Genomic DNA, 27,957 nt, shown 5'->3' on the forward strand with positions numbered 1-27,957 from the left:
AGGCCATGGAGAAGGCTTCCAAAATTGAATGATAGCTGGGATATTATGGGGGTGTAGTTTGAACAGAAGTGTGTAATATCACAGGGTGGAAAACTAAACTAAGATGGAGGTTTTAGGGCAGTGGCTGGTCCTTCTTCCTCACCTTCTTCTCCATGGGTTTGGGTGGTGTTTTGTAATTGGACAGGAAAGTCCACATTGCAGGGCACAAGGGATCGGTTATTGGGTTAAAAGTAAAAATAATTTAGGTGTCATTTCTTAATTGGATAATTTGGCCTTAAAAGACCTTGTAGAGAAAGATAGTTAGGCATTTTGTAGCTTGTAGTAGAATGCTGTAGAACTCACAGCTTGTAGGACTGTGATATAGATGAGAAATAATAAATGTGCAGGGCACAAGGGATCAGTTATTGGGTTAAAAGTAAAAATAATTTAGGTGTCATTTCTTAATTGGGTAATTTAGCCTTAAAAGACCTTGTAGGGAAAGATAGGCATTTTGTAGCTTGTTAGTACAATTCTGTAGAACTCCCAGCTTGTAGGACAGTGATATAGATAAGAAATAATAAATGTTTGGGTCTGAATATGAAATACCATCTCTAGTGCTTCAATCCTGACCTCGGCAGTGACAGAAAAGAAGTTAAAGAGTTAACCCTTGGGAAGGAGGGAACTTGTATCACCCAAACCAGGAGAACTTGATCCACCTGGGACTGCTCTCAGCCATCCCACTGCTGGTAGAATTTGAGCTGATGCACACATTTCTGGGTGTTGAGCCCATCCCTCTGCTTCCTTCTGCTGCCATCGTTGCTCTTCCTGCCACAAATGGAGCCCTGGCTCCTGTTCTTGGAGCTCAGGCTGAGTCTGCAGAGTGGGCAGCAGCTCTGCCCACCAGCTCTGGTGCTCACTGGGACAAAAAGTGTCCCCATCTTTCAGCGTCATAGATTGATTCAGCTGGCAGGTGGTGCGAACAAATGCTCTGTGGGAAATGTATTATTCATTTGCTGATTGCTAGGTTATGTTTTCTTGAAGGAAGGGGGGTCCCATCAGATCTAGCAGCAGTAAACATGGAGAAACAAGGCACAGCATCTGACATCATTGTGGTTTTGTGGAGAGTTGGACTGGAAATGCCAATATGCTTTTGGGGAAGAATCACAGCACATGGAAGGGTGTAGCTGGTCATTTGTGTGGGTTCAGTCCAGCAGTCTCTTTTCCTATCTATACACAAATGAAGAAAGATAAAGCAGGATATCAAGAAATGTTAAAATCACTTTAAATAGTGGATGTTTTATTAATTTACCTGACCTCTCTAAGCCTCTTGTGAGAAAGCAAGTGGAGTGATGCAGCATAATGTAGCAGAGGTTATGCTTAGTGTTTAGACCTTGGTCCTGTCTCCTCTAATCCTGATTCAGTGACACAATTCCTACAACTGAAGACAATCAAGTAATGATTGACCTCTTCATTTCAGGCAGCTCCCTTAGAATCCTCTGCTTGGTTGTAAACACATGTAGACAAAATCTTGGTGTTTAGATGCATTCAAAAGTTGGGAACAAATCAGCTTTCTTTCCTGCAGAATTCCCAGTTTCCTTACCTGAAGTTTAATTGTGTTGTTAAAGAATTTGGTAGGTGCTCCCCATTTGGTTTCTAGATCTTTCTGCCACAGTTTAAAATGCATTATTTTCTGATCCCAGCTATCTAATAGGAAAAAAGCTATTGCTTTGAGGTGAGTGTAAAAGAAGTGCCCTAAATGGCAATGGACAGAGGAACCATGTCTGCAGCTGTCATTTTCCCTTATCACTGATTTTTCCACCCATCATGCTGCATGCATTTGGGTTCATCAAGCACAAAGGACTGTAACACACAGGGCCAAGCCTGCAGAATTAGGGATGCTGGCAATCTGTTTTGGCATGCTGAAGGAATATTGTCCCTGTAAGAGGTTTTTCTCCTTTGCTTTGTGCTTGATTTTAGTAGACAGTTGTGTCCAATGGCTTGTGCTGGGTTGACACAGAATAAAATGGATTTTATGAGTAGGGGTTATCATGGTAAGCATGGATCTTGTACCCTGCTTTATTCAGTATTCACAGGCTTGAAATTACCAGCCTGAGCTTGTTTTGGTTGCTTTTCTTTTGGGCAGGAACTAAATACTTTTTTATAACTTTCAGAACTCTGTGGTAATTTTTGGTTGGGAAACCTTTTTACAAGGTTCTAACTTCTACTTTTGGAAGTGTTTCCCTTCCAAGTGAGGTAAGTGCTTTTGGAGAATTTCACACAAATAATTATTCCATTATATATTGAAGATAATAGGAGGGAAAGCCAAAAGGAACTTGTTGGAAGAGGTGTAGGTAGAGCAAGCTGCAGGTTGAAGTAAACCACAGCACTCTCTGTAAGCTCCTGCTGTTTAAATCTGTTTAATAACATTCGCTCTTCCTTTCTTTGTGGCATTTTGGCACATGGCATGGATGGGGGACCACATTAATTAAATTCAGCAGGTTTAAATGGCAAACTGCATCTTAGGAGGTGCTGGGGTAGGAGAAGCAATCTTTTGGCCCAGGCTGCCACTGGGACAGGGGGCTGAGGACCAGGGAAGGAAGTCATGAAGTTTGATGCTGAGTGAAAGGCTGGGATGCTGCCTGGCCTTTCCACACTCCATGCAAGACTGGGCAGGGCTCTGTGCTCCCCCTCCTTTAGCTGTGCTTTTAAGGAAGGATTGTGAAGCATCTGGCCCTCAGCTAGGAAGTCAGAAGGCAGGAAATGCCTTTGTGCAGCATTTGCCAACTGTGGTTTCTGGTATGTTGGTGGGTGGGTTCTCAACATGTCCATCTTGATAAGAAAATGCCTAAAGCCAGACCCCGCTCATCCCTCATCAAAGGATCATTTTCTTTATCTCCAGCTTCAATTAAATGTGGAGTTTCTAAAAACAAGAAGGCACCCTGCTCCTCTCACAGCCACATTTAACCTCTTAAGCCTTGTTTTGTGCACCAGGAGTAACTGAGTTACAGCTGAGGATCAGGGCTTATCTTCCCAGTTCATTCAATTCCTCTTGACTTTCTCCAAAGAATCTTGTATCCCCTGAAATTCTGCATGTCACATCTTATCATGGGTGAGAAGTCTTTTTCAGGGAATATTTTAGAGGAAAAAAAAAATACAGCAAAAGGTTATAATGGTTGAAATATTGTCCCTATTTTGTTTTTGTAATTTATAAAAATGTAAACATAAAAATAGTCTCCTGTCTAGTGAATATTATTATTCATATTTTTCCTACTAAGGAAGAATGAAGAAAGAAAACATCCCATAATTTGATTGGGTTATTTGAGACATATATAGTCTGGGTTTTGTGTTTTTTAAGAAGTACACTTTTAAAAAAATGTGTTTGGGATTCTAATGGAAGGGTGTGGACAAAGTTGGGTTTTGAAAAGAGATTGTATTTAAGAATGCATTTTAAATAACACTGATAGAAATAAAATAGCAGTGAAGGATCTACACTTGTTTCTTTTCTGTACAGTTTCTTTCACTCCCAAAATATCTACTATCTATTAATCTTTGTGTTCAGAATTTGCCCAGGCCAGCTGTTTTTGTCTAAGTTCCCAAGTGTTGTGGATGTTAATTTAAATTTCACCAAGTGATGCAGGAGTCTTTGTCCATGGGGGTGTTCAGAGAGGCAGGACCTGCTGCTGGTCCCTTCCCACTGCCAAAGGGGGGGCATCTCCTCTGGGAATTGCTCCAATTTCTCCCAGCTGTGTATTTCCAGAGCTAAGTTAAATCACAGAGCATCACATCAATAGTTGTTAGCTTACTTGTTGCCAGACCAAAGTGAATTTGAATTGAACAAATGGTTTAATGCTTCCATCCTGCTTTTAGGTTCTACCTTGACATTTGGGGCTGAAGGGATTTTTCTACTTCCTTTGTGTTCTGAAATCCTGTCTTAGTCTTAAGGCCAGAATTTCACTGCAGCTTCAGTATAAATAAATGAACACTGAGGAAAAAGCTGCAAACCTTTCCCAAAAGAAAAAAAAATTGCTCTCAAGTATTAGAAGAGCTTGAAATCCTGCCAAGTTTTTGAAAATGCCTCTGATTTCTTTCTTTCAGACATTTCTGAAATGTTTATTTTCAACACATTTTTAATATTTTTGAAGAGCTCTAGTGAACTAAAATGTCTGGTGGCCATTTCAGTGAGATATTTCTAATTATTCCCATGGAAACCTTGAAATGTCAGAAGCTCTCTAGGTGCAAAGATGATGCCCTAAGAAGAGGTTTCTCTTCAGTTGCCTGTGCTTTGGAATGATAGAAAATTCACTTTCTGGATGTAAGATTTTAGATTGGAAGGGTAAATTCCTGCTATAATGGCTAATTTTGGGAGGAAGTTTGTGATACTGCATATGCTTTAATCACTCCTGAACCTCCAAACCCTGTGAGAGCTCCTGCAGGAGGAGTTCCAGGAATCCTTCCCATCCCATGAGGTTTATTCACAAAATGTGACACTCTGAAGCCATGTCTCAGGGCACAAAACATCATCAGGGCATGAAAGTATAGCCACAGCTCTAAAACTCAGGCTGCAGCTTTTGGCAGGTTTTGAAGGGGTGGTTTGCCATTGGAAAAAGGAAATTATTTTTCTTTGTAGCCAGTGGTTGATATTTCTCTTTGCATACTGGACTGCTACTGACTCTTTTGATAGCTACTTAATTTAAATCTCCTTGAAGACAAGTCTGCCTGTTTTGGGCAAGGCTACATTTCTCTTAAGCCCCTTATTGTCAGTTTTTCCAATTTTTTCAGTTTCTGTGAGGAGCTGAGTTGAAAGGGAGGATCTTGGTTAGTGACAGGGATGCTGATCCTTGTGGGAGTGGTCCAGCCACTGGGTTCCAAAGATGGTGAGAAGGAAGTAATTCAGCATTTTCCAGTTTCCCTTAAACACAGGTGAACACTCACAGCTGCTTTACCTGCTGCACCTGTCCTGTCCTGGTGGGGTAAGCAATGGCCAGAGAGCCATTTTCCAGGAGAAGCAGGGAAGCAGACATGGAGTGCCTAACATTAGATTGTTCACACAGTGTTTTTGTAAATTGCAACAGCTTCCAGGTACTTCAGTGCAGAAATAAGCACTTCAGCACGCAAAGAAAAAATATAGCTGGGTCTTTTATGGCACTAAATTTAAGTAATTTAAGTTCTCAGATCATTATGTCCTCGATGCATGTGCTGTGATGCAATCACTGAACTTTTATCACAGAATAAATTAATTTGGAAAAGACTTCTGAGGTTGAGTCCAGCCTATGACCACAATGAGCTAGAGTACTGAGAGGCACATCCAGCTTTTCTTGCACACCTCCAGGGATGGTGACTCCAGCAGCTCCCTGGGCAGCCCATTCCAATATCTAATCACCTTTCTCTGAAGGAATTCTTCCCAGTGTCCAACCTAAACCTCCCCATGTTCAGCTTTAGACTATGCCCTGTGGTACAGTGATTCAGTTTTAATTTCTTGGTGCCATTTTGTGTCTATTACCACACAATAAATCACTTTTTTTTTCTTCTTTTGAAAGCCTGCAAGGCCTGGTTGTGGCAGAGCCCCAGCAGAGCAGGCAGAGAGGAATTTTGTGTGCAGGGAGAACTCTGCTCCACGGGCCAGGTGCAGTGGGGTTTGCATTTTTTCCTTTTCCCACTGCTTTCCTCTAAAATGTTAGGCATGAGCCATGGCTGGAGGCAAGAATCCAGCCTTGATGGAGCACCCTCCTGATCTGATATGACAGGACTTGTGGAAGTGTTCAGCCCCTGCCCTTTGTTGCTTTCAAGAGGGGAATCCCACTAGATTGCACAGATGAGACTGGAAGATTTTGTGTTTAGATTTCCCTAAGACGAGAAGAAAGTAAAGAAACCTCTTTTTTTTTTTTTTGTGTGTGTGTGTGGTTTTGTTTTGTCTCCTTCAAGAAAGGAGAACTGTTGGAAAAGTAGGTGTTGGATATATCCTGTTTTTTGAGCAGTGTTGCACTGCATTTAATGCCCTGCTTGGTTCCTCCTGGAGGAAGCTGGCAAGGCTTGCTGCACAGGGAGAGTAAGTTTGATCTATTGCTCATCTTGGAAACTGAGAATGGTTTGGATGGGAGTGCTAAGGAGATTTGTCAGACAGCAGGAGCTGAGTCTCCGGGTCAGTGTGGAGATGAACCTCTGCTGTGAGCCATGGAAGGGAAGGAGCAACAGAGGCAGCTCAGATCCACCCTCTGCCAGTTTGCTAAAGTGGATTTGAATGAAGTTGAATGTATAACCAGCTCCTAATTTCCCAAGCATTTTTGTGTGGGTTTAGCAATCTGATTCCTGTCAAACCCAATGACTGTCATATTGACGCAAAGACCAGGCAATATTTGGAAAATTTAGGAAAGGTATTTTGCCAAGCAAGAGAAAAAACCCCAACTCCTCTCTTTTAACATGCATTCCTGTAGGAATTAGAAATACAGAAGAAAGGGAAGAAGCATACTGAAGTGTTGACCATTCTAACAAAAATCATACTGTACTGGTCTTTTTTTGGAATTTTTTTTAAAGTTTTCCGCTGGCTGGAGGCTTTTGAAGGAAAGAAAAGAAAAGGAAAGACTCATCTTCTGTCTTGAATTAACTTTGTTAATGATTAACAGAGCAGTGCAGTATGTGTGGTGCCTTTTAATTAAATCAGAAGAGACATGATTTGGACAAGATTTTAGTTTCACTATGAAAGTTATTAAATAAACTGACACTGTTTGCTCTCCAAAAGTTCCTGGGAGCATCCAGTGAGCTGGTAATCCCTGTGCAGCCAGTGAAATAAAGCTGCTTCTAGAACACCTAAGGGCCAGCACCAGATATTGGAAATGACTGGTCCAGTCAGACAGGAGCATAATTGAGCATTAACCTGCATAAAGCAGGGGGCTGAGGATCCACTGTCAGTTCAGGGACAGCAAAGGTCCAAACTGAGTGTTTCTGGTCAAGTTTGCATTTTGAATATCTCTGAGATGTTCCAGCATAAGCTGTTGAACAGTTGCTGCCTTTGATGGCTTTTGCTAGGTGAGTTTATGGGGTTGTTTGTGAAGTGAGGTCCTGACTGGGCCTTGGGTATTGCTCACCAGTAAAATTCAGAGTGTCATAAGACAGGAGCTTTAGGTACAGGAAGGTCTCCATAAATTGGCCCAGCAGGAAAAGCTCCTCTCCCCCCAGAGCTGTGTGCACACATTCACAGAAAGCTGTCCCAGCAGTGAAGGATCCAGCCCAAAGCTCCATCAGACCCTGGTTCCAGGCTGGACCAAGACACTGGATGCTCTTGCTGGCATGTGGTGGCACACAGGGTGAACAGATCCAACATCTCACACTCTGAGTTTGCTGATGTTTACTGATCTGTCTGTCAAGGAGCTGTAGCTGAGGCCTCCACCCATGCCCTCTCAGCAGTAAAATCAAGGCAGAGCCTGTTTTGCCTGGAGATGCATCTATCACCTGTGTTTGTATCACACCTACCACATTGTGGCTCCTTCTGGCTTTTGTGGCCAAGCTTGAAGTGAATAGTTATTTTTGCAGCATGCCTCCAATATTTTAAAAACATCAATAATCTAATATAAAACCTGTTGTTGAAATCACCTATTGCCAGAAACTGTTGGGGCAAAGAAAACTTTACATCTACATTGTTGGCAGCTGATAGAGAACGCAAATAGCAGCAAATATGTTTTTCTATTCAAGTTTCAATTTACAGTGATAATTCTTGGAATATGATTTTAGCACTTGTCTTAGAGTTTGTCTTGTTTACTATTGCAACCATACATGCAGTCAGTAACTTTTCTGTGTGAAAAGCTGGATAATATCACCTCAAAAACTGAGGACAGTCAGAGAACATTAAATTCTCTTCCCTGTTGAGGACCAGGCTCAGCTGGGCTATCCAAATCCATCCTGTCTCAGCAAAGCAGGCATCAGACAGGACTGAATGCTGCGTGGGTCTTATCTGGAGCTACATATTTTGGAAGTGTTTATAATTGTGGTCTGCAGGCTCTTGCATTCTAATGTACAAGGCTTGTGCTCCCAGTCCTGCAGAACCTGTCTGTGCAAATAGTTCTATCTTCTGATCAGGCATTTGCTACCTGCTGGTGTGTCAGTGTGAACATGCAAATTCTGCTTGTGTGTGCCTCCGTGATTTGCACATGCAGATGCCCAAGCCTACACATTTCAATTTGAGTATGTATTTTAATACATAAATCCACACTACATAGCTTGGTACTTACAGGTTTCATTGAACACATTAAATTTTTTGACACTGCTGCTCTTTTTGGGCACCCAAGTAGTTATAAACGTGAGATAAAGAATGAAGGGAAGAATAGATATCCTAGCTGCAGGATGGATTCTTAGTCTTGAATCCTGAAAGAGCTTGGCTTTTGTGAGCAAGCTTGAAGAGAATAGTTATCTTTGCAGCATGCCTCCAATATTTTAAAAGTAACAATAATCCCATGTAAAACCTGTTGTTGAAATTGCCTATTTCCAGGAACAGTTGGAGCAAAGAGAATTTCAATCTGCATTATTGGCATCTGGGTACTCACAGGTATCATTGAACACATTGAATTTTTTGACGCTGCTGCTCTTTATGGGCACCCAAGTAGTTATAAGCATGAGATAAAGGTAAAGAATCAAAGGAAGAATAGATATCATAGCTGTAGGATGGATCCTTAGTCTTGAATCCTGAAAGAGCTTGGAAAACTTATGAATGGGAAATGGCAGAACCTCTGGTACTTGGGATATTTACAGCTTGACTTGGGAAAAAATATACATTGTAAGAGACAGCTCAGCATTATTTGATGACAAAGTGCATAGTCTTGTTTTTATAAGTGCTCAAGAGATATTCTCCAAGAGTTCATGTATGAGCTGCCAGACTTTACCTTCAGCATGTGATTTAATACACAAAGTGTTGTTCATCTGTGAAATAAATTCCCTGCTCACATGCCAGTGTCCTAGAATGAAATCTCCTAGGATGGTGAATGCAGATGCTTTTTGCCCTGTGAGATGCATCCACTGAGTTCCCTGCAGTGAACTCTATTGGGGCATTTCAGAACAGACCTCAAAAAAAAGCCAGCAGAGTTTGTCTGCTCCGTGAGAACATGAAAGAAACTGTGGCATCTTTCATTTTCCCAGGGAGGGAACAGTTAAAAATATTCTTCAAATAAGGAGCAGATGTTAATGTCATTAGAATGGATTTTCATAAAAAACATTTGTTCTCTTGCAAAATGCCAGTAGCTCTGCAAACCTCTCTGCAAGTCTGCCTGCTTATTTCAGGCTTGTGGCACAGAGAAGGGGCAGTGCAGGGAGAGCTATTTACTGTCTCTGAAGCCCATCAGGTACGTTTCTGTAAGCTGCCTGTTTCAAAACTGCCTCAACGTGGACCAAACAGCTAAAGAAACATGAAGGTATTTGAATAACAGGACAAGAACAGTGAGCATCACAGCGAATTCCCTGCTGGCAAATAGGTACAGAAAGGAATATGCTACATATGGAAAGTAATGGTCTGGACAAATGCCTCTGTCAGGTTCTAAATTCACTGTCACTTCAAAAGAAACAAAGATTCACAGGCTTTTTTGATCAGCTCAGTGAAAACTCTGCCTTTCCTGCAGGAATGGTTAAAGTAAAAATAACAAACAAAATATTAAGTGGCTCTCTGGATGACCTCTGGATGTTCTTATTGTTAGTATGAGTAGACATTGGAACCTCCCAGTAATAATTTCCTTTTTGGAAAGCTCTCATGTCTCCTTCCTCCTCCTCCTTTTACTGCTTTTAATGTTCAGAAAATAGGAAAGGCCCTTTCATTGCTGCAATAGATGACCTGACACTCTGCTGGAGCCATTTCCCTCGAGTTCATTGGCATGAATGACACCTCACAAGTGCTCTAGTGTGGTTAGCATTTGTTTGCTCTAGTTTTTTTGTGTTTTTTTTTTTTTTTTCTCTTTCTAGTGTCTTCCTTAGGGGTTTTGGTGTCCTAGATCTCTGAAGCATCAGGGCATACAAGGAATGCAGGTTGAGACACGTCTCCTGCCCCATCATTTTTTGTGCTTTAGATGCCCATGTGGATTTTTGAGATTACCTGGGAGGTGATTTGCCTCTTCCTGCTCCATATGCAAGATCTTCACCTCAGGGCCACAGTGTTCTGCAAGTATCCCTCTTGGTTAAGGTGCTGAAGTAAACAACAAACATTTGGCTTCCAAATATTAAAGGGATTATGAAGTACAAGGATCTATAGCTGCTTCAGACCCTACTTCATCTTTATACACTTCAGACCCTGCTCCTACATCTTTATACACCAAAAGATGCGTGGTTTAGTGTACTTTAGAACAAAGGGCTGGGCCTACAGAAGGTGTACATGAATAAAAGCAACTTCATGGGGCACTGCAGGCTTGTTTCTGTGTGTGTGTAAAGAAGCCCTTGTGCAGGGGAATCATTCAGCTCTCTATAAAGCATAGGATTGTTACCTTTTCCCAAAAAATCTATCTCATCAAAAGTGGAAAGAGTTTTTGGGAGGAAAAAAGATCAGTTATTGCCTGTAGGACTTAAGCATAGCTTAAATTAATATCCTGAACAAAGTGCAGCTGTTGGATTCTTGGAAGCTCTGAGGAAAAAGGAGTCAGGGCTGATGCTGCCCTGGCCGTGGCTTTGTGCAGAGGGTGGCCTGGGTGTCACCCCAAGGTGAGAGTGCCACCTGCTGAACCCACACACATTCCTCCCCACCGACAGGAGAGCTCCTAGCAGAGATTTCCCTTTGGGCTGCTGATCCATCCACACCCACTCTGGTAATTTATGAGGGGTAAGGAGATCACAGCCCGGGCTGGAAGAGCTGCAGGACTGCGCAGTGAGTGGTTTCAGTTTGCTCACGTTTTTGGGCTTTGAGGGGAAGGGGTAGGAGAGCCAAGCATATGAAACTGGTAACTGATTTACATCACTGTTTGCATTTCTATTTCCTGCCCTGCTCACTGGATGACATGGAGGAACACTGAGGACAGTCTCTCAGACTGGGTTCAGCTCCAGCCCCGGTTTTAATCCTGCTGTTAAACAAAAGATGGTTCTACCTTGACTGCAGTTGAGCTTTCAACTCCCCACCTCCTTGTGTTTGTGTTTAGAAACCACCCTCAGTCTCGAGCTGTCTGATCCAGCCTGACCTTTCACAAGTTAGACTGGCTGCAAGTGCCTGCAAAATGCTTAGGCAGTGATTTACTATCAAAAGGATGGTAAATCCTTTTGTTCCCCGGACCATTATTTTATATCTGGGTGCTCTCATCTCTCAGCAGGCTGGAATGTGACTTTCCTGTGAGCAAATGCTTGCAAAGGCACCTCTGTGCAGGGCTGAGGCTGCTCAGATGAGCTGCCTGGACAGAACCCCTTCTTGTGAAAGCTGAATGGGAAGAAAGAGTTTGTCAGGCAGCTTGAGCAGCTGAGGAATCTGCAGGAATTTCTGTAACCGGGGGCTGAGAAATGATGAGGAGGATCTATTAGAGAGAATACAGTACAAAAAAATTAAAAAAATCATAGGATCACAAAGGGGAGGGGGATGCAAGAGAGATAACAGCTTGACAACAGGCAAATACAGTGTGTCATTCCAGGAGCTGCAGGACCAACCAAATGGTTAATGTGTGGGGTGGAAAGAGCATCCAATGAGTCTCACATGCCTGAAAGGATAATGGCATTTTTATTATCTCACTCCACGCCCCGATCATCCGTCCATTTGCTCCCTGGAGCTGCCAGCAGTTTGCACTGATTCATCCTCTGCAGACATGATCAGCAGGTCATACTGCAGGCAGAGCTTGTCCAGCCTTTCCAAGTGAGTTGCCAGTTTGTTATACCTGTATGGATTCAGCCTTTTGGTGCTGTGTAGGGAGTGCTGGGGTGGTGGAAATGGAACAGAACAGCTGGGCAGCTGGGGAATAAGCAATAGATTGGATTATTTTGCTTCCTTTTTTTTTTTCTGTATTGTGCTCTGTTGTCTAAAAATCTTTGTATTCATGCATTTCTCTCTCCTGAATTGCAGAATTCAAATTGTTCAGTGGTAGAAGGATATGGTGGGAGAACTGGCTGCTAGTTGGAGTTCTGTTGGTGGGAAGTTTGCAGAAGTTTCATAGCTAGTGTGAAAGCTTTCACGTAACTCAGATTGCTTAATTCACTGAGTAAATAAAGTCCTCATGGCACATTCATGCCTGAATGTGGAAGGGAAAGCAAGAGGAGAAAATCAATTAGCCTGTGTAATGTTGCCAGGAATATAATCTGCTTTATTCCTGTCCTGCATTGTTTTGTTGGTCTGCTTTACGAGTTGATGGGTAGGAAACAGGACACTGCTATGTTTCTAAATTGCTGGGATTTATATAAGGGTTTGGTTTAAAGCTTGGGAGAGGTTTTGAAGAGAAACTGGGATTTCTATGCCTGTTTTTTAGAGTTTCCAGCATGAAATCCTGTGCTCTTGGAGGGAGAGGGAGCTCAGGGATTTCAGAAACTCATCCCCTCCAAGAAGTCCCTTCCAGGGATCTGAAATCCTTCACTGTGATTTCAGAAACTGGGTAGAAAAAATAATAATTTAACTGAGAGAATGTCAGATGACATTTTTTGTGTGTTTTTCTGTGGTGAAATACAGCCACAAGCCACAGTAGCCAGCCCTCCCATACTTGTGTGTGGGAACAGGGACCAGCCATGGGGCAGCACCAATTTCTCTGCTCTCAGTGCCAGGGGAAAGCAAGGGAGGGGAAGGGGCAAAGCAGGTGAGATTTGGACACTTTATTGATTATCTAAGTGATGAAAACATTGACTTGTGACACCTGATGTGGGGAGCTGGCCCTGAGTGCAGGCTGGACCCCTGAGGTGACTTTGAGATCCTTTTTAGTCTGTGCTGGTTTAGTCTGGACCTGGTTTAGTGAGGTGTCAGAGTCTGGCTGTTTTGTTTAAAACACTGGGAGCCGCTGGATATCCTTGCTGGGAGATATTCTCCTCCAGTCCCTTTTGGGCAGGAGAGGGAACCAGCAGTGTGCTTGCCATGTCTGATGTGTTGGGGGAGTAAAAGCTGGGAGCAAAGCGTTGGCTTTAGCGTGAAGGGAGTTCACTAAAATCAGTGAAATTCCGCCTTAGTGAAAACAATCCTTTTGGGTAGCTACTGTAGGGTTGTTTTGCTGTATCTTGAGAGTTCTGGGTCCTGTAACAGCTTCTAACAAGAGCAGACACACCTTGAAAACCAGACATGGGTTTCTTTTGTCAAGAGTCACGGTAGCATGGCTTGGGGAAGAAAAGCAAAGTTCTCTCTGGCAAGGACTCTGAAGAGAAATCAAATGTGTGGCCAGAACTTGGGAACTGATTTATTCCCTTGTAACAAACATCTCCATGACCTCAGGCCAAAAGAGGGAAGACACCTTTAGCATTACCCACAGAGGTTTCTTCAAAGCATTGCTCAGAGAAATACATGATGAAATACTGCCCTTCCCAGGCTGAGGAATAACGTAACCATTCCAAGGGCTCGTGGCTTCTCAGGAGATTGCATGGGAAAAGAAAAGGAGTATTAAAATCCTTATAAGTTCACTCTCTGGAGACTCTCCAGGGAAGAGGAGGAGGCTGTTATTGCATTATTTTGAATGAGGTACAATGTGATTGTTAACTTCTTGCGAATGTCCTCTAATGGCCCCTGTATATGATCATTTCATCTGTGTTGTTTCAAGATATTTTCTGTGCTTTCAGTGGACTTGTGGTATTTGTAGAAAATTTTGTAATTGCTAAATAGCTGAATATAATCCTGTTAGCATTTGATACACTAGAAATTAAAAGCAGAAGCTCTCAGTGGAGCCAAGAAATTCCGGTTGGCCTGAAAACATGAAGTCTGTTTAATGAATGTATAGGGATTGGCTTGGCTCGCTGTGCTGGACACTAAAGTGTTTACTGTGCAAGTTCCTAGAGAAAGCACAAGTTCTCTTTGCCAACAGGTAGAATATTTTCTTCCAGCATATGATAACTTCTGCTCAAACTTCAGTTGGGTGGTTGGACACTCAGGCTTTTTCAGCATTTTCTTTGTATTGTAGGTCATCTTTTCTGTGTCTTTGCTGGATGCTCGAGACTGATTTCAGCTAATTTTTGAGGAGAAGAGAGGTGTTTAAGAGGACTCCTCCACAGATAGCAGTGGTGTTGGTAGCACTGTGTTATCTGGTTATTCTGCTCCAAAATTGATGTTGTTAATTTTCACTTGAAGCTCTCTCCTTCTTCTGGTCTTCCCTTTTGACCATGCTCTTTATTCCTGTTCCCCAGTGGGCAAAGGCCTGAATCCTTAATTTGTAAAAGCCTTTTTACATTGCTGAGGTAATACAAGAAGGCCATAATGTAACTGCAGAAAAGACACACAAAGGTGTTTGCCTGTAGTGAGGATATTTTTCTGGTTTGGAAGCAAAGAATCCCAGGCTCAATTTCTGAAAGTGGCTCTTCCCCATCAGGGACAAATCTACACAAGGAACTGAAGCATTTTTGAGTGGGAGATTCTGTGGCAGAGAAAGGACAGGTCTATAGGGAAGCATCTGATATTTTGCAGCCTTCTTGCCCCAGTGAAAGTTGTTCTTTTCAGCATAAGAAAAGCTCTCAGGAGCACAAAGCTGGGGTGGAGTTTGGAGCATCCACCTCAGTCTTGATTCCAGACTGTGAGCATCAAGCATCTAAAGTTTTGTCAGAGAACAAGTGACTTGGAAGGGTTTTATGAAAATTCTGAGCTGAATTCTCTACCCTGTGCAAGCCTTGGTTCAAGCCAGGAACTTGCTGTGAATCCAAATGCCTGAAATGAGCTGTGAGAACTGCTTCTGATGAAAGGTAAACTTAGTAAAACCTAGAAAATATGGGAGAGTTTTGGCCAGAACTCTTTCAGAACAGATCAGAGCAGAGCTGGTTATGAGTTCATGTCAGGTTTCTGAAATTGGCTTTGTCTAAATTAAAAGAATAGGAAATTCTTTATTTTTTAATGAATTTTTCTATACTTTCTTCATAAGAAATTAGTGAGTTGCACCTTTGCTGTTTGTAAATAAAGAATTCTGATTTTTAAAAATCCTTTGATTCCAATTGACCTATCTTTCAAAGAGAAAAGTAAAAAGTAAAAAAAAAAAAAAACTTAGATGAAAGATTTGCTTTCTTGTTCCAGGCTGAATTAAAAACAAAACAAAACAAACCAGCCCTGAACATTTTCCATATCACTTCACTCTGACAAGGGTTTTTGCTTCTGCTTCAGCAAAACCAGAAAATTCATTATTAGTGCAGATCTTAAATCCAGATAGCTCCTCCACAGCCACACTGCTGGCCTAGGTGTTCAACCAGTGGTGGATGGGGGTGGTAGAGCTTTGTCCTCCTTCTTCATACCCCTGCCTTCCCCTCTCCTGCCAAACCTGCACCCCCCATCCACTCTCTTCCCAATTCAGAGTAAAACAGGAAAAACTCAGGGAAATTCTCTGGTGATTACTTTAGGCCCTCTTTGCTCCTCAGAATAGGTACATATTTCTGTATAAAGCAGATGAAGTCAATTATGTCCAGTAAATTAAATCCAAACAAGAAAAACACTTCCATTTTTTATTGAAAAATTGAAATACAGAGGCTCAACTTACTGTAACTTTTCCCCTCTATCCACATTTTACTTTGTTAAAAAACCCCAAAACATTTGAAAAACCCTTTCTTGCACTATTTTCATGTACTGACTATTTGATTTATGTTTTGGGATGTGTAAGCTCTTAAATGTGGTGAAAAAAATCTCCTTGAGTTCAGTAAGGCAGCTTGCATGTATAAGTGGCTGCAGAGCCAAGTTTATAATTACATATCTGTATAATGTTAGCCTTCATACATTTATCCATTCCAATTTTAATTCTCCATTTCATAAAATCTATGATCAAATTTTGGAGCCCAAGCTGAGCTGATGTTGTCCTTTTTAATTTAGGACTCAGCCCTTTTATTCTCCTCCTGTGCCTTCCTTTTATTAGCTGCTTTCTTTTTGTGCTGATGTGCAGCACATATTGTTAAAGGCGCTTATTAGAGCCGGAATTTTACAGCATGGAGACTGTCCTAATAAGGGAAAAAAACAGCCCTTTATTGGTGAGCTAAGAGAAATCAGGCAGTGGATCATTTTTTTTTTTTTGCTGATTGAGAAGGATAAGGTGCGGTTTGGCAGGTACCGCATTGGTTTGGCATTTGCTGACACGGTTCCTCTTTTCTGCGGCTCAAATCCTTTGCAGAGCAGGCAGGGAGGGCTTCCCCCCACTCCCCCTTTTGCCTTGCCCTCCCTTCTTCCTTCTCCTTTCCACAAATGCTCAGCTGCTGCTGTGCAGTCTCCCTCTGACACTCAAGCTGGATGTGGTAATGAGACATTTTTGTGAGTCCAGCAGTGCAATGCTGTAATCACCTTTTTGGGGAACAGCAAGCACTTTGGAAAACTGTTTTCCATGTGGGCTTTTTTTTTTTACCTCTAAAGCATTGAAGCAGTTTGTGAATCTGTCAGAAAAATCACCCTGTACTCTGAAGTATTTCAATACAATTTCTCTCTTCTCCAAAACCCACTATTGAATCAAAGTACTGGCTACAAGGTTCAGTTGATGGCTCATCTGTTTTTTCCTTCCAATTGCTTTGGATGTGCATATTGAATTCCAGAGATGAGCAGCACATCCCAGGCTTAAGTACAGGCTTCACATCTGAACTCAGTGTAGTTCCTTAACTTTTCAGCTGAATTATGGTGAATGGCTTCTGCCCTCAAACGAGGGCAGAAGCTGATGTTTTGGGTTTTACTAAGCCAAGTATTGGCTCTGCCTAAATTCACTTTGTGCTGCGTCAGGAGACTGAAACTGATGTAAAGTGTCTGCCCCCTTTCCAACTGGTGCTCTGGTGTGTTTCTTGTAGGAGGAATAATGGTTAATTTAGTCACTAATACCCAGTTTTCTCTGTCACACTCTTGCTTATTTTCTTCTGAATACTGTGCATTTGCTGGCATCACTTGTGAAGCAATTTTTTTCCTCTACTCCCCACCATAGTAATCCTAGAGTACATACCCTGTCAAAATTGAGGTTAGCTTGCTGTATGGAAAGGGTGTGAAAGACAAATGGATGATAATAAAGCAGAAAAGGAAAATAAACAGCTTTAGTAGCAGGGGTTGGATGTACCAGTTCACATTAAGCAAAATATACAGATGGACCATTAGGGGTGGACTACTCCCAAAAGCTTAATAAACAACTCCTTTTGGGGGGATTGGTGGGGTTTGGGGTTTTTTTTTGCAAGATGCTTGTTTGTATTCAGACCCTTCCTCAGCCAGCATTTCTCTTACAGATGAGGAACTTGGCTAACTTTGTCTTCTTTTTTAATTCCCATCCATCACTTTTCCACACACCTTGACGAAGCAACAGTGGGAAATACTCAGTTTTTCATGAGCAAGACTGGTTCCAGCAGAACCTGGCCTACCAACTGGAGGGGATTAAGTCTCTGCAAGAAGTCTCACTCTGAATCTTTTTCAGATCACTTTCAATTTCTTTGTACCTCTCTTTAGCAGGATCTCCTCCTGCTGCAGATCCTTGAGGCAAATGTTGCTGTATTACAGAACAAAAAAAATAGAAGGTGATTCTGGTTCCAGACTGAATATTATTGAAAAATATCTCTGAAATTGTGTGCTATGTATTTTAAAAAATTGAGAAAAAAGCTCCTGGAGAAGCCATCCATGTGCATTTGTTTTTTTTCCCCATAATTCTTCTGGAAATGTGGAGGCCTGTTCTAGAGGTGTGTCCTTGAGACCCATGCACTTGACAGTACAGGATGTAAAATTCTGGCTTCTGTTTGGTTTGCTGAAGCCAAATTGCCCACAGGCCTTTTTAAGCATAAAAGTATATTACATGTTTCTGAACAGGAGGTTTTTGGCTTGCCAGATTCCATCTGCAATTTGTTCAGCCCTGGAGTTGCTGCAGTGTAATTACAGAAATACCTTTTAACATCACAACTCTTGCTGTCCTGGCTCCTTCCTTACCATGGGATTTTGTTGTTTGGGGGTTTTTTGGGTTGTCTTGTTTTGGGTTTGTTTTTGTTTGTTTGTTTGGACTTCTTCTGTTGTGCCTGATTTAGTAGAGTTTGTGAATCAGCAAATGTGTCAGTTTGTGACTCAGTGATACAATCATCATACACTGATATGGCCTTGGTGGAACCTTTGCAGTCTCTTGGGTCATTTTCAGGTTGTTCCATGTGCTACAGTGACATTCTCCATTGCCATGTGTTTCCTTTCCCCCCTTTTTTAATTTTTCCCTTTCAGTCATCTCTTGATAGTGCTTTATTTGATTATTTTGCAAAGCCCAAATGGAGTGTGTTCCAACCTTACTGTATTCTCTTGCACAGTGATGTCGATAAAAGAAGAATCCCATTTTTAAATTAGGGCGTGTATTCTGTGTATTCTCCTCTTTCCTCTGTGAAGCCTGAAGTTCTTTTTAGGATTCTGTTTGTCCTGCAAGAGGAAAATCACTGGCATGTGCTCTGGGCGTGTAAGATGGTGTTGTGCATCTTGGCTTTAGTCATCTCCCTCCTCCTGGAACAGGAGTGGTCAGGCACATCATGTCAGCAGTTTTCTTTCTCAGGATTGCAAAAAGCCCAAAAGCCTAATTACCAGAGGCCACATCTGTTTCCAAAACCAGCTCAAGTTTTACTTTAGTTAGAAAGATGAAGTTTGAGGACTGATTTTCTCCTTGCTCCTCCATTAAATTTGCCATAAAGGCTGTAGCAAAGCAGATTTGTTGCTCTCAGATTTGTAAAAGTGTAGCTTTTACTCAAGGCTTACCAAACTTTAGTAGTGGTAAAAAACTCTCTGAATGCTGTAGCAGAGCTATCTCGGTGTTCCCATAGTCCTTATCTCTGTGGCTGTGAAATCTTCCCACTGGCTGCATGTGCATCAGTGATAATTGGCAGCCCATTCAGCTGAGAACAAATATTCCTTTCTTGTGCAGGTCTGAGAGCTGCATTTGGTCCTTTGGCATTTTGGGAGAGCCATGGGGTTAATTACTTACCTGAATTCCTGGATTCTTCTCTGTCTTTCAAACTCACCCACCACTCCGTGAAGTGCTGAAGTAGGAGACAGTGTCTCCCCCCCAGCCCTATGTTTATTGCCCCTGAACCATTTTGGGTGGTGGTATTTTGAGCAGACTTTGCTCAAATGTCCTGAAAACCTGTTTGTATGTGATTATAGCTGTGCACCAACACTGGAAGTCTGTCTCTTGCTCATCTTGAGCTGGCAGGAGCACCCCTAAGTGCATCCCAGAGCACGTCATTGGCAGAGGATTGGAAGTGTTTGGCTTGACAGTTCCACCTGTGTTTGGTGCAGGTAGTGCTCTGGATCCTGAAATGCGTGATTTTTCTCACTGAACATTTCTGAGTGTTAGTCAGATGGGAACTGGAGCACAAGGGAGTTTAAGCATCTCACAGAGGAGCCTGTAGAGCAGAGGAGCCAAATGAAGTCTTGGAAATCCTGTATTTAGCAACATTACTCTCAGCATGTTAACTTGAATTAAGAGCAGTCTTAACTTTGCCAATTTAGAGTATTACTGATCCCTAGACCTTTTTGTTACCTTGCAGCTGCTAAAGGTTATCTCCAGGTAGATAATGACCATATTCTTGTTTACTTAGTAATCTCAGTTGAAATGTGGCAACAGGCTGGACCCCACTCTGTGTGAGTAGGAATTCAAATTCTCTTACACTTGTCCCAATTCTATGTTGTGCCAAGTATTTGTCATTTTGCGTTGCCAAATCCTCGCTTTACAAAGGTTGTATATTAAACGGGAACGTTGTATATTAAATGGGAATTTACTGTCCAGTGCTTGGGTTTTGGCCCCTCTCAGTGCCTTTCAGGCTGCATGACTTAAATTCAGTGAGAACTTTCATAAAAGGATGAATGGGATTGCATCTCCCTTGCCATGGACTTTGTTGTGTCTGTGAATGGGAACAATGGATTGTTGGGAAGAGGATACTTGGATGAGCAGTGCATGGCTGGATCAAATGTAAGGTTTGCTCTCTGGTGTTGTTTCTGGCATCCACCTGCTGTGCAAATGTTGTAGAAGTCTCAGTGACACCCCAAACACTCTTGTGTTGCAGACCAGGTGAGAGGGGAGAAGTTTTGACTTTGAATCAAGACCAAGTCCTGCAAGAGCTGGTGTTGGAAGGGTTGGCTGGCATTCAGGTCAGTCCATCTCCCCTGTGGCACCAAAGAGGGACCAGAGAGAGCTGTGGTGCACAGAGCCATTCCCATGTGGCTCCCTGCAGTTTCTCTAGGACTGAAACCTCTCTGGTGTAGAGCTGAGGTTCTCTCACTCCATCAGCTTTTGGGAGTCCTACCTCACCAAGTCCTGCTGAGCTTTCTGTACCTGTAGAAGCTTGAGAAGCAGAAGGGTGTGGCAGCAAGCCACACCTTGTTTCCACTCCTTGTTTCCCCATTTCTCATACTTTCAGGCATTTAAGTGCATCTCAGCTCAAAACCAAGTGTTTCAAAAGGTTCCAGACTGCGTTGAGCCCTGCTGACCCCCGTGACGTGGCCACAAGACCCCCTGGGCTAAACTTGCTTTTGGCCCTTCCTTTCCTATTTCCCAGCAGGCACACCTCTTTTTAAAAATGTAGACTACTGCCTTGGAAATACAGAAGGCTTTATTAAAATGTAGAGGAGAGCCAGGCCATCGCTTGATCAGAGAGAGCTCAGGGAAGCAAGTCTCTTTGTTCAGTATGCCAGAAAAATACATCTCAGGATAATTCTGTCAGTGGCTTTCACTGACAGGATTAGGATGTGGGTATGCTGATAATATCTATCTCAGGGTAATTTCTGTTAGAGCAATGGAAGTCAGCAGAGTGCAGCTGTTGGAGATGGGGCTGGGAGGAAGGAGTCCACAACAGCTCCCTTCAGAAGTTGCTGGAAGTGCTCCTTGAAGCTTCAACAAGATTTTGGAGCAGGTGTGAAGTAGTGCAGCCAAAAGAGAGCCAGATCTGCTCTGTTTAGACTAAAAGTAGTACCTTGATCTGTAGATCTGTTTTTCCATTCCATAAGATGGCATTATAACAGCCATAGTACTCACCACACAGAAGTCAGAAGGGTTGCAAGGATTGCTTCACATTTGTAAAACACGTTGGGATCTTTTGATGGAAAGAATTTAACGAGTGCCAAGAACTAGTATAATAACAAGGGGAAAATAGCCATCAGTCTGCATTCACTTCTGGAATCTAATGGATTATACCAGAAGCTTTGGCTTAAACATCTGTGGGTATGTACATTTAATGACAAATTTCTTGATTGCCCTCTCTGTGAAAGTGTCAGCTGAATCTGTTGGACAGCTTTGCTTCTTGGTGACGGCAACTGGTGATGATCAGGGCTTGTCTCCTCTCACCTTTGGGATCAGATCCTCTTTTGGCAGCCCTTGCAGTGAGTTTCCAGAGGTTGTATTGCTTTCTTATCACAGCAGCTCTTTGCTGTCCTTCCTGTCTTGTTGCCCACCTGTGTAAAGCATTTTGCAGCTGACTGGCTATTGAAGCTATTACTATTACTGACTGGCTCCCTGGGTGGAACTGCTGTTCCAGAATGACACTGAAATTATCAGCAGCAACAGCAAAAAGGGTGCCATAATAACTGCTGTGGTTTGAAATCACACTGAATATTGCACCCTGTCCCTATATCCCCACAGGGCAGTTTCTCTGGTTTAGGTGCCTCTTTACAGCTGCCTATGTCCCTTTGGAAGTATCCAGGCTGTGGGCACTTTTAGGGCAAGCAAATTGTTATTTTCCAGTGATTCCTGGTTTTCATCTGGATGCTTCTGTGAACAGCTTATAAATTGTGGATAATTGCTTAGTGAGTCTTTGAAATGGAAGAGGTTTTTGTTGGATGCTAGAGTTCTGTGAAAAGGGTTGTTCTTCCCCCCTGCACCCCCACTTTTTAAAGAACAGTGGCTTTTGGATTTGTATTTGCAGTGTGATTAATCAGCTCTCATGAGCTCAGTCAGCTTTCCAGCCAGTATCTCCAACACTGACTTTGGTAATTTCTTAGGAGTTACATCTCTGGAATAAGGATTACAGTGAAGCAATACGAGAAGAACAAGCACATCTAAGGGAAAACTAATTGAAAGGATAAAGCCTGGCTATTTTATTGTGTTTGTGTGGGTGTAGTTACAATGGCTGCATTTCAAACCTCCAGCTGTTTAATTTGCTCAGTGCTGTTATACGATGTCTGCAAATTGTTGTACCATTAGTGTGCTGTTCAAAGGGCCGTGCATGACCCTGCAGAGCTGTACAGACCTGTTTTATGGAAAGGTTCTTTACCTTTCATGAATGTGGAAGACACATCAGGATTAGCTTTCACAGGGATTCATGGAATGTATCTGCCCCTAATCCTGTTAGCAAATGACGTGATCCGCGCTAATAATTCCTCTGCTGCCTCACTGAAAGTGTCTCCTAATCGCCTTGGCTGTTGACAGTAGGCTTCTTAAACACCTCAGAAAGAGAGAGATGCTTGCCCATGCTAAAAGCAAACAGCCATGAATTTCCCTTGAAACAAAATCCACACCTGCACAGCATCCGTGAGTGGTGTGCGTGGGGAATCGGTACCAGAAAATGTTGAGACATCTGATTTTCATTAATTTTTTTTTTTTCCATTCACCACATGTTGTAGCACTGGCTGTATTTGTAATGCCATATTTCCCCTCAAGTGGTTGATTTCAGTTAGCATAAGGGTTCACAGTCAGCTCTGTTTTGGTGCATGTCCTGGTCTTGCATTCCATCTGCTATCCTGTTTGTGGCATTTATTTCAATAGTCTGCTGTGCTATGTTAAGGCTGTGTCCTCCTAGTGCATATTTTGTGCTGGAAAGAGTGGATAAAAAAAGATTATTCTATTATTATCTGAAGAATTATCTGGTAAAATTATTTTTCCAGACTCCCTGTGTGCAAGTACACGCCTTGTACTTTGTTGGTCAGCACAGTGTTTGCTGTATTTCTGAAAGCTGCAGCAGACATCCTCAGGGACCAGTCTGGCTCTGAGCAATAGTCATTTAATGACAATCTCCGGTCCCCTGGGAAAGACAGAGCAGTTTTGGTGCTTCACAGAGACCAGACTAATGCTAACACCCATACCTTCAATGGAGCAAGCAACAAAAATTCTGTTTTGTTGCCTGTTTTTAGGTGTTTCAGACTGCAGAACCCTTCTGTCCAGGCAGAGGTTACTGAGTGATGCGTAACCTGGGTAGTTTCTCTTCCATCAGTCATGGAGGGTTGTGGTTGTCCAGGCCCTGGACATCCCTCTGGAGCTGGCTGGATGTTGGTGACAGCCACTTGCCCAGTCCTGCTGCTTTCCCTGTCCTTGCTATTCCTGGAAGGATCTATTTCCCTTTTCCCTGTTCTCCCAGTATTTCTCTATCGATGAGATAGAGAATCCCTCCACTGCAGGGATGGAGGCTCCTCATCCATTTGCTGTGGTCTGTCTCCTCCCTCCCTGCCCTTGTTCCTGTGCTACAGACCTAGTCTGCTATTCCTGCTTCCATATTCCTCCTTCCTGCCCCACTTAGCATCTCTGTCCCAAATCCAGAATGATTTTCAGGGTCAGTCCTGAATCAGTGGCTGCTGGTTTGGATATGAAGCCATGCAATGCCCACGGTCTGATCCACCCCAGGCATGGCAGAATTTCAGTGACAGATGGAAAAACTCCTTTCAGGGTGGCTCCAGCACCATTGGTGGGCAGTGTCCTTGATATCAATCCATGGGATGCTGGGAATGTTCTTCCTTTCAGCACTCACCCTCTGTAGAGTTCTGGCTTGTGGTCCTTCATTTTACCCTGCAAAGAGAAGAAACTGCAGGAGTGCAAAAGTCAGTTCTGCTCAGAAATTGGTCATCTTTGAGAACCAAAGCCTTGTTCCATCTCCAGTTTCACAAATCTCTTGTTTTGTCGGGGTGGATGGTAAATAAATTGAAGTTGATTGTGAGTAGATTGGGCATGATGATTAGAGAACTAGGGTGTGTGACTGAGATTGGTTTATTAATGTTTCATTCCTCAAATAAGTGATTCTCTGAGTTACCTTTGTTAGTCTTTGTCCTTACGTGTTATTCAGTAGAGCAAGAGCAGGTTGAAATTAAAGAAGCTTTGTGTGTATGAGACCTTATCCTCATGGTCCTGCATTTCCTTTTAAAATACAGCACCCTTAAAATGCAGCAATCCTATTCATCTTTGTGGAGGAAATGAAGGGCAAGCATTGGTTTGTTAAGAGGCTCTCTATTTCCTAGAGAGCTGCATTAAAGAAGCCTTCAAAGCTGGTAAACAGGGTGAAAGTAGATGAGCAGATGAAATTGAAGGCTGGGTTTCTAGGTCAGGAATTCATACATGATTTATTGTAAATTCAGTTTGTGCTTTCCTGAAATCATCAATTTGTTCTTGTTTGCTAATTTCTGAGGATGCAGCTTTGAAATAAAAAAAAAAATTACACCAGAAATATTTTTTTAAGGTTGAAACTACATTTTCTCAAAAAGAAATTGCCTGCTGCAGCTACTGGGCTAAACTGCACATTGAGTTAGGTCTTGATTTTGGATGCAATCAGTAAGCTAGCAATTTGACATATAAAATTGCCTTGAAAGCCATATTAAATATAGCAGCCCAAAACCACAAGAAAGAAAACTTCTTATTTGTCTTTGTAGAAAATGTGGATTGTGCATTCTAGGGCAAATCCTGTAAAGCCTGACTTATGCCTCAGCTAGGCAAGATGCCCATTGTTCTCAAGTCATATGCCTGAAATATTACTTACTGGGTAAGGCTGTGGCATAAATTATTTTGGATTTTATATGCAATAAAGCATTAGGAGCTGGAGGTGGTGGCAGCAAGCAATTTGCTCTGGAGTCAACAAATACCACATTAACCACAGTGGTATGCACACTGATTGGGTTTTACTCCCACTTTTTTCATGTTTGGAAAAGCAAGCTTCCTTTGTACACTTTTTTGCATGTTTGCCATCTTTGCCAGGGAAACAGAAACAGAAACTCCACCAAGCTTCAAGGAAAACAGTAAAAACTTATCAGGCAGAAGGCACTTGGCCAATTATTGTTTTCTGCTTTCTTTTTTCTTTTTTTTCTGTTTTCTTTTTTTTTTTTCCATGTGAAACTTCTAAATTAGAACAGATTGGATATGCTGCTCTGCTCACTGGCAGGTCAATGCCATGTCTATTGTTATGCAGTAAAACTGCAGAGCATTAGGCTTCACATATTGAGAGAATTATGTTGCTTCCCCCTGGTACATTTCCAGCAAGCACTTTTATCTAAATATAATATACGTTGGAGGCAAATTTGACATTGTTTCGGTAGCGGGAGGGTTTTACCCTTCATGTTTGCAGCCCTGTGTTGGATTTATGCTGAGGTGCTCAGAGGCAATTTACCAGAGCTATGTGGCTGTGGTTGCAGAATCTGCTTGCATTTCATATTATGAAACAGATCATCAGTTTTAAGCCATGAGGAAAGGGGGAGAAAAAAAAAAAAAAGAAAAGAAAAATAGGCTGGTGCATGAGTCATTCTGCCTTTGTGCAGAGCAATGCTGGGATGGTACAGATGGAGCTAACTGCGAGGCCCAGCTTCAGGGCTTGAGTCTAAAACCCAAGGGACTCTGCTGCTGTGAGCAGGAAAAAGGCAAAGAGAAAGGGCATTGGAAATCTTGGACATCTACAAAACTGAAATTTGCATTTTCAATGGAAACCGGCAATTTGGGAAGCCAGGGACTTTCCTAGAGGCTTCATCTGCATCCCCAGCAAAGAAATCAAATCTCTGGATGGTTTTGGCATTAATTATTTGGTAATCACCAAGGATTTTTGTTGTCACTGTGGAGACCTTTTTCCATGTGGTTTTTACTTTGCATATCACTTTTTATCCTTCATTCTTCCATGTGGATGGCTTGCACCTTAGATTTCAAAATCATACTGTTAGAGGGATGAATGCACCTACTCTTTCCTTACCTGTTAAAAAAGCTAAATGCCAAAAACATCAAAGAAATAAACCATTAAAAAAAAAAATCACAAACTGAACCTCTCAGAAGACCTTTTCTTTCCCATGCTTAACTGTTTTGTCATGTAAACAAAATAACAATCTTCCAGCCAAGTCCTTAACCAAAGTAAATAATCCAAAGTTTTTGCTCAGCTGAAACAAAAAAAGTGCTGTTAAAATGGCCAAATTTTTAGCCTTTAGGTATTTTAGATCAAGGCTTAAGGTAGAAGAAATGCTTCTAAAGGTATGGTAGGAAATAAAGGATGCTGGGTCTGACAGAAAAAAAATGTTCTTCTGAAAAAATATTTGATAAGAAAAAAACTATAGTCCTTGAAATGTTTGGAGCTATGAAAAAGAAGAAAGTGTATGAGGAACACAGTATCAAAATGAAGTGAATGAGAACATAATAGACTGAAAGGTGCATCTGTGTCTGCTTTGGCCCAAGAACTGTGGGCATATCTGGGTACTCTGCCTGCTCAGAAGTACAGGCTGTGTGCTTGTGGAGAATGGAGGGATAAACAGAGTAAAAATATTTCTGAGACAGAGATAAATTGTGGGCAAAAGGAGAAACATGTACTGTTTGTAAATGGGAGGCTGTAGTGTTTCAGTCCAGCAGGTGCCACCATATAATCTAGTCTAACTTCCCATACATGAGTGTCAGTGGAATTTCACCAAGCTATCTACAATGAACCCCAAAATCAGTATTATTTCATGGTATAACTTCCAAAAAGGCATCCATCTTAATGCAGAGATGGATGTTCCATCATTTCTTGTGTGTGTAATTATCCTCACTGTTCAAAACATGTGCTTAATTTCCAGTTTTAATTTGTCTGGGTTTCATTTCCAGCCATTGGTTAATTTTATCCACTTGTCTCTCCTACATTCAATGTGAGAAAAAAAAAAGGTGCATGTCAAATTGAGAAATATGTGAAAAATATGGGTGTTAATAGCAGCATTCATGCACAACATTGGCCTGAGAACTGTGGTGGCATGTCTGCATGTCTCCACCATAATCCCCTGTTTTCACTCACTACATCTTTTTGAAGCATGAACATTTTGGACTGAAATTCTGCTCATTCCCTCATAAAAAAATGAATCTTCTTGAGCAGGTCTGAGCAGAATGCTGTCAGCTCTCACTGAATGATGGAGAGATGATTTGAAAAAACAGTTTTACCCACAACTGCCCCCCACCATTCAGCACATTTTTAGGTATGACTCGAATGAAATACAGCTGAGATTGACATGCAAAGCTTGAAAGAGAGAGGCACAGCCCTCTGTGGGAGCATGTCCCCTTGTTATGGTTTTATTTTTTATTTTGAGGTGAAGATTGATCAGCTGTTTGTATTCAGGTTTTGAAGTGTGCCTATCATAACACAAATTAAACAATAAAAAGATTAAAAACATATTTTATCATAAATAAAATGGGACTGAACATCAACAGTGACACAAAGAGAACTCCCCAGTGGGTATTTTAACAAAGTCCATCCTCACCCCACCCATCCTTTCAGGAAAAGCCTGGGTAAATAGAAAGACTTTCTAAGAGCACAGAAGGCCAACAAATTCAGCTTTTATAGGCTGAGCCTGGCAGTGAAATCTGTCATTGAGGACATTTTACTGACATCCTCCATCTGACACAAATTTGGAGTCACAAATCAAGAGTTATCACTTCAGCTGCTGTGGCCTTATGTAATAAAGGGCAGAGGTCCTAGAAGTAGGCTGGGTTGCAAGCTGGAGGTGCAGCAGTTTGGTACAGGATGGATGATCTCATTTCTTGGGGTGGATCACAGGCAAAATCAATCTGTAATACGTGTGAAAGCTCCAGGATAACAGGGGAGTGTGGGAAAAGAGCTTGCTGAATAGGTGCAGTTGTGTCTGATTGAGTCCCTGTTGCGAGGGCACTGCTGAGGTTGCAAGGTGTTTCTGCAGGCATAAAAACCAGGCTGACATTTGAGTGAGCCATGGAGGAAGAAGGAGGCAGATTTGAGCAGCCTGCTCAAAAATCCTAAAGGCTTTCT

The 27,957-nt window shown here is 42.1% G+C and overlaps 1 protein-coding gene across 7 annotated transcripts in view; it reads left to right on the forward strand.

Annotated features, from left to right (window-relative positions):
* The window catches only part of CALD1 (caldesmon 1), a 168,056-nt gene that overhangs the window by 107,205 nt on the left and 32,894 nt on the right, over window positions 1–27,957 (forward strand). The window contains exon 1 of one of the 7 annotated variants that reach the window (XM_084205960.1): window positions 11,563–11,773. The exons of the other annotated variants lie outside the window; for them this stretch is intronic. Coding sequence (XP_084062086.1) covers window positions 11,727–11,773 — 47 coding nt within the window. The 5' untranslated portion in view covers window positions 11,563–11,726. Of the gene's footprint in view, window positions 1–11,562; window positions 11,774–27,957 lie in introns of those variants that run through there. 7 annotated transcript variants of the gene reach the window in all.

This window comes from Fringilla coelebs (genome assembly GCF_963513975.1).
Source record: "Fringilla coelebs genome assembly, chromosome: 5".
NCBI lineage: Eukaryota > Metazoa > Chordata > Aves > Passeriformes > Fringillidae > Fringilla > Fringilla coelebs.